At 34.2% G+C, this 3,436-nt stretch overlaps 1 protein-coding gene across 1 annotated transcript; it reads right to left on the bottom strand.

Annotated features, from left to right (window-relative positions):
- Positions 1-2,007: 2,007 nt before the first annotated feature.
- LOC111630317 (inactive hydroxysteroid dehydrogenase-like protein 1) lies at positions 2,008-3,213 on the bottom strand. The gene has a single exon (XM_023374402.1). The coding sequence runs from the start codon at positions 3,157-3,159 to the stop codon at positions 2,233-2,235; it is 927 nt and encodes a 308-aa protein (XP_023230170.1). The 5' UTR covers positions 3,160-3,213; the 3' UTR covers positions 2,008-2,232.
- Positions 3,214-3,436: the final 223 nt, after the last annotated feature.

Raw genomic sequence — 3,436 nt, 5'->3', positions numbered from 1 at the left:
GGCTCCACTTGCATGATCTGTTCTGTCGCAAGAAAAGAGTCCAGGGTTTCGACTTACCTCGCAAAACATGGACCGCATTAAACCGTGTCAGGACGGGCCATAGCAGGTGTAAAGACTCTTTGTTCAAATGGAAGAAGGTTCCAAGCCCGGAGTGTGACTGTGGTGCTCCACGTCACACTGTTGAGCACATTTCACGCGAATGTAGACTGCGGCTTACTCGGGAGACTGGAGTGACATACTAATGTCCACCTCAGAAGCCGTAAAGTGGATAAGCGAGCTAGATCTACAGCTCTAAACGCTCTTTATTTCCTTGTGTACATGTGCAGTCACATATTTGTACAGTTTTACAATTGTTTAATTGCATATACATTTACTGCTTCTTATTCTCCTATTTCATTTCTGGTTTTGTATTACTCCATTTTGTTACGCTTTGTTTGTGTCATGTATAAGCCATACGCTAAATAAATAAAATAAATAAGCTTTCCATTGGAAGTTGTCTCCGGAAGCATCTCCCCTCGGAAAATGGCTCACGTGTCGCGTTGCCGTAACCAAACAAACCAAACCAAATTTAGATTTCATAACAACAAATAGCTTTTTTTTAATGAAAATATAGACCCTGACGAATCACAGTTTTTAAATTAGTTAGTTTTTCTCAAGTACTGTATTTTGATGATTTATCGCAACTTCTCAATTTTTCTGCCGCTGTGAGCATCGTGGCAGTTTCGACGCCAAATTGCCACCTGTTAGCCTGCATTGTTAATTAATGTTTGACAATTTAGATGGCGCCATGGATGACCTTTCTCTGGCCTGAATAGTGAGTGATCTCTGGTTATCCATATCCGTGTGTACCCGTTTAAAACTTGCGTGTATAATGTGGAAATCGTAAATGCGCAAAATGATTTTAAAATGTGATTAGCAAATACTTTTCTTATAATTTATTGTTTACTAACTTTCAGTTGAACGTTTTTTCTAATGAATTATCGTTTTGAATTTTTTAAAAATCCATTCGCAAACAAAACTTTTTAAATAGTTAAATAACTGTATAATCGCGAGAGTATTAAAATTATTAACACAATCGTTACAAATATATACAAATTATTAAGATAATTAATAAATTTTGGTGACATGTTTTATTTTTTATTAAGAAATCCGTCACAAAAGTATAAATTTCTATAATATATTTTACAAATTTTATAAAGTATTAATAAACTGGGAAAACATTTAGGCCTAATCTGAAATTATTTTGTTACACAAACATAATTATTAAAATCAAAATTGAAAAGATGATAGAACTAGTATCGCTTAAATTACAATTATTTTCAGTTTTTGAACTAAGTTTTAGGAGTAGTTCATTAATATCTGCACGGAGTTCAGGGTGATAGGAATTTTAATTCACAGTTTTAATCCATATTCGATTATTAGGAGGTCTCTCAAATTTATAATTTTTTTGGAAAAGTGTTTAAAAAATTTAAACGTGTGGATTGATGTTACTTTAGGACTGTGTAATACCTCTGCGCAATCCTTTTCTAAGTGTTTCGCGATGCTCGTCTTTGCCTTGAATTTTCATTATAATGTTTCACATAAGAAACTGATATCGGTCTTAAAATTGTCATTTGGAATAATTTTTAAGTAAAAATAATACGTAAAAATTTTAATAGTGAAAGTAGTCGTGCAATTTTAAAAGTATAATTCGGAACTCCGTAAGAGGTAAGTGTTTGTATTAATTATCAGACAATAAAAATAGAAAATACATTGTGTGATATACAGTAGGAGTCTGGCAGGCGTGCAGTTAAACGGTTGGATCTAAAAATACGTTCGATTTCCCGCGGAAACGCAAAAAAAAAACCACTAAAATAGTACAGTGGAAGCTCTTCAGAATAATCCTTAACTCCCTCTCTTTTTCCCGCTTCGAGAATTTCGAAAAACGCGTTTTAGTTTATATTTTCATTGCGCACCCTATACCCAATTTTAATTTTCAACTACTAACGTTTTTGGCTCTGCGCTTATTATCATAATCATCATTATCATCATCAACCCTACTCGATTATATTATAAAATTCTAATATTTTGTGTGTTTTTGGCAGCAATTAAGAAAATCTATTGAGTATTATCATAAATTCTAGCTTTATACACTATAAACTATCAAAGTTTCGACCACGATTAAAATTTAAATGATAAAATGTTCTATAAAAATTGATTACGTATAATGTGTTTAATTATTATATTTATATTTTATAACAACTTTTTATGCAAAGATGCAACTATAAAGTGGAAGTAAATATTGAGAATGTTAAAGGCAGCATACCAAACGGCGTCACAAAACCAATTACCGCTTGTATAATTCGTAATATTTATTGTTCTTACAGCATTTTTGACGAATTTATCTCTATCGAGGGACATATTTTTAATCAATTCGAAATATTCAAAATTTCTACTGTGTTCCTCAACCATTCTAGTCCGAATCGCAAAAGGAATAAGAGATTGAAAACTCACATTTTTCCATTTATATTCGTAAGACAATGCTCGAGTGAAACGATCGGAAAACGCTTTACTTGCCGAATACACGCTTGAAAATTGACAAGGCACTACGGAGGTCGATGACGAAACAGTAACGATGGCGGCCCTTTTTCTGGCTAACATCGAAGGTAAAAACAATCGTGTCGTGTGAACCACCGCATTGATGTGTAGTGCTAACATTAAATTCACATTCCTGTCGCTCTCGTTTAACATACGACAAGGAAAGTCGCCCGCAACACCGGCACAGTTGACTAAAATGCGAACATCCGTTTCCTTCAGGCTGCTGAACACGTGTTCGTAGGCATTATCGTGGCTGAGATCGGCCTGAATGTAGCGACATTCTACTCCGTATTGACTTGTAATTTCTTCGGCGGCAGCCTTCAGAGCCTGCAGTCCGCTGCTTACGATTACAATGTGTAAACCTCGTTTGGCCAGTTCGTTAGCGTAGCCTCTTCCTATTCCCGAACTTCCTCCCGTCACCACGGCCCACGGTCCGAATTCCTTCAAATCCGAAGTGCATAGAGAAAAAAGATGCACCCTTAACACGTTGACAAACTTGCATATTAACGTTGAGACAAAAAGAATTGTACAGAATATACCAAAACAAGCCAAAATGCAACTTTGTTCTATGGCTTCGAACATGATTTAATTCTGTTTTTCTGATGTATCGAAACAGAATAAAAGTTGATTTGTTATCACATTTAGCAACCAACCCGTCTTATATAATTTTCTATCGAGTTTATATATGAGTCGTAGATAAAGAGCAAAGATCGCAGCTTTGATTATTATTTTATTTAACGAAAATATTTATTAATTTCATGATAACGAATATAAGAAGTTTAAAGTTTAATATAAAGCTAATATCAACAATATTCGTCTGATAAAATCTCTTATTTTTGTAACCGCCAAAAAAAGGTTT

The sequence above is a fragment of the Centruroides sculpturatus genome, unplaced genomic scaffold (genome assembly GCF_000671375.1).
Source record: "Centruroides sculpturatus isolate CEXI.00-Female unplaced genomic scaffold, Cexi_2.0 scaffold463, whole genome shotgun sequence".
Classification (NCBI taxonomy): domain Eukaryota; kingdom Metazoa; phylum Arthropoda; class Arachnida; order Scorpiones; family Buthidae; genus Centruroides; species Centruroides sculpturatus.
The sequence above is the reverse complement of the archived record's forward strand: the minus strand, read 5'-3'. Positions and strand labels throughout refer to the sequence as shown.

Coding starts and splice junctions, on each gene's coding strand:
- LOC111630317 (XM_023374402.1), bottom strand. CDS start 3,159: ATGTTCGAAGCCATAGAACAAAGTTGCATTTTGGCTTGTTTTGGTATA.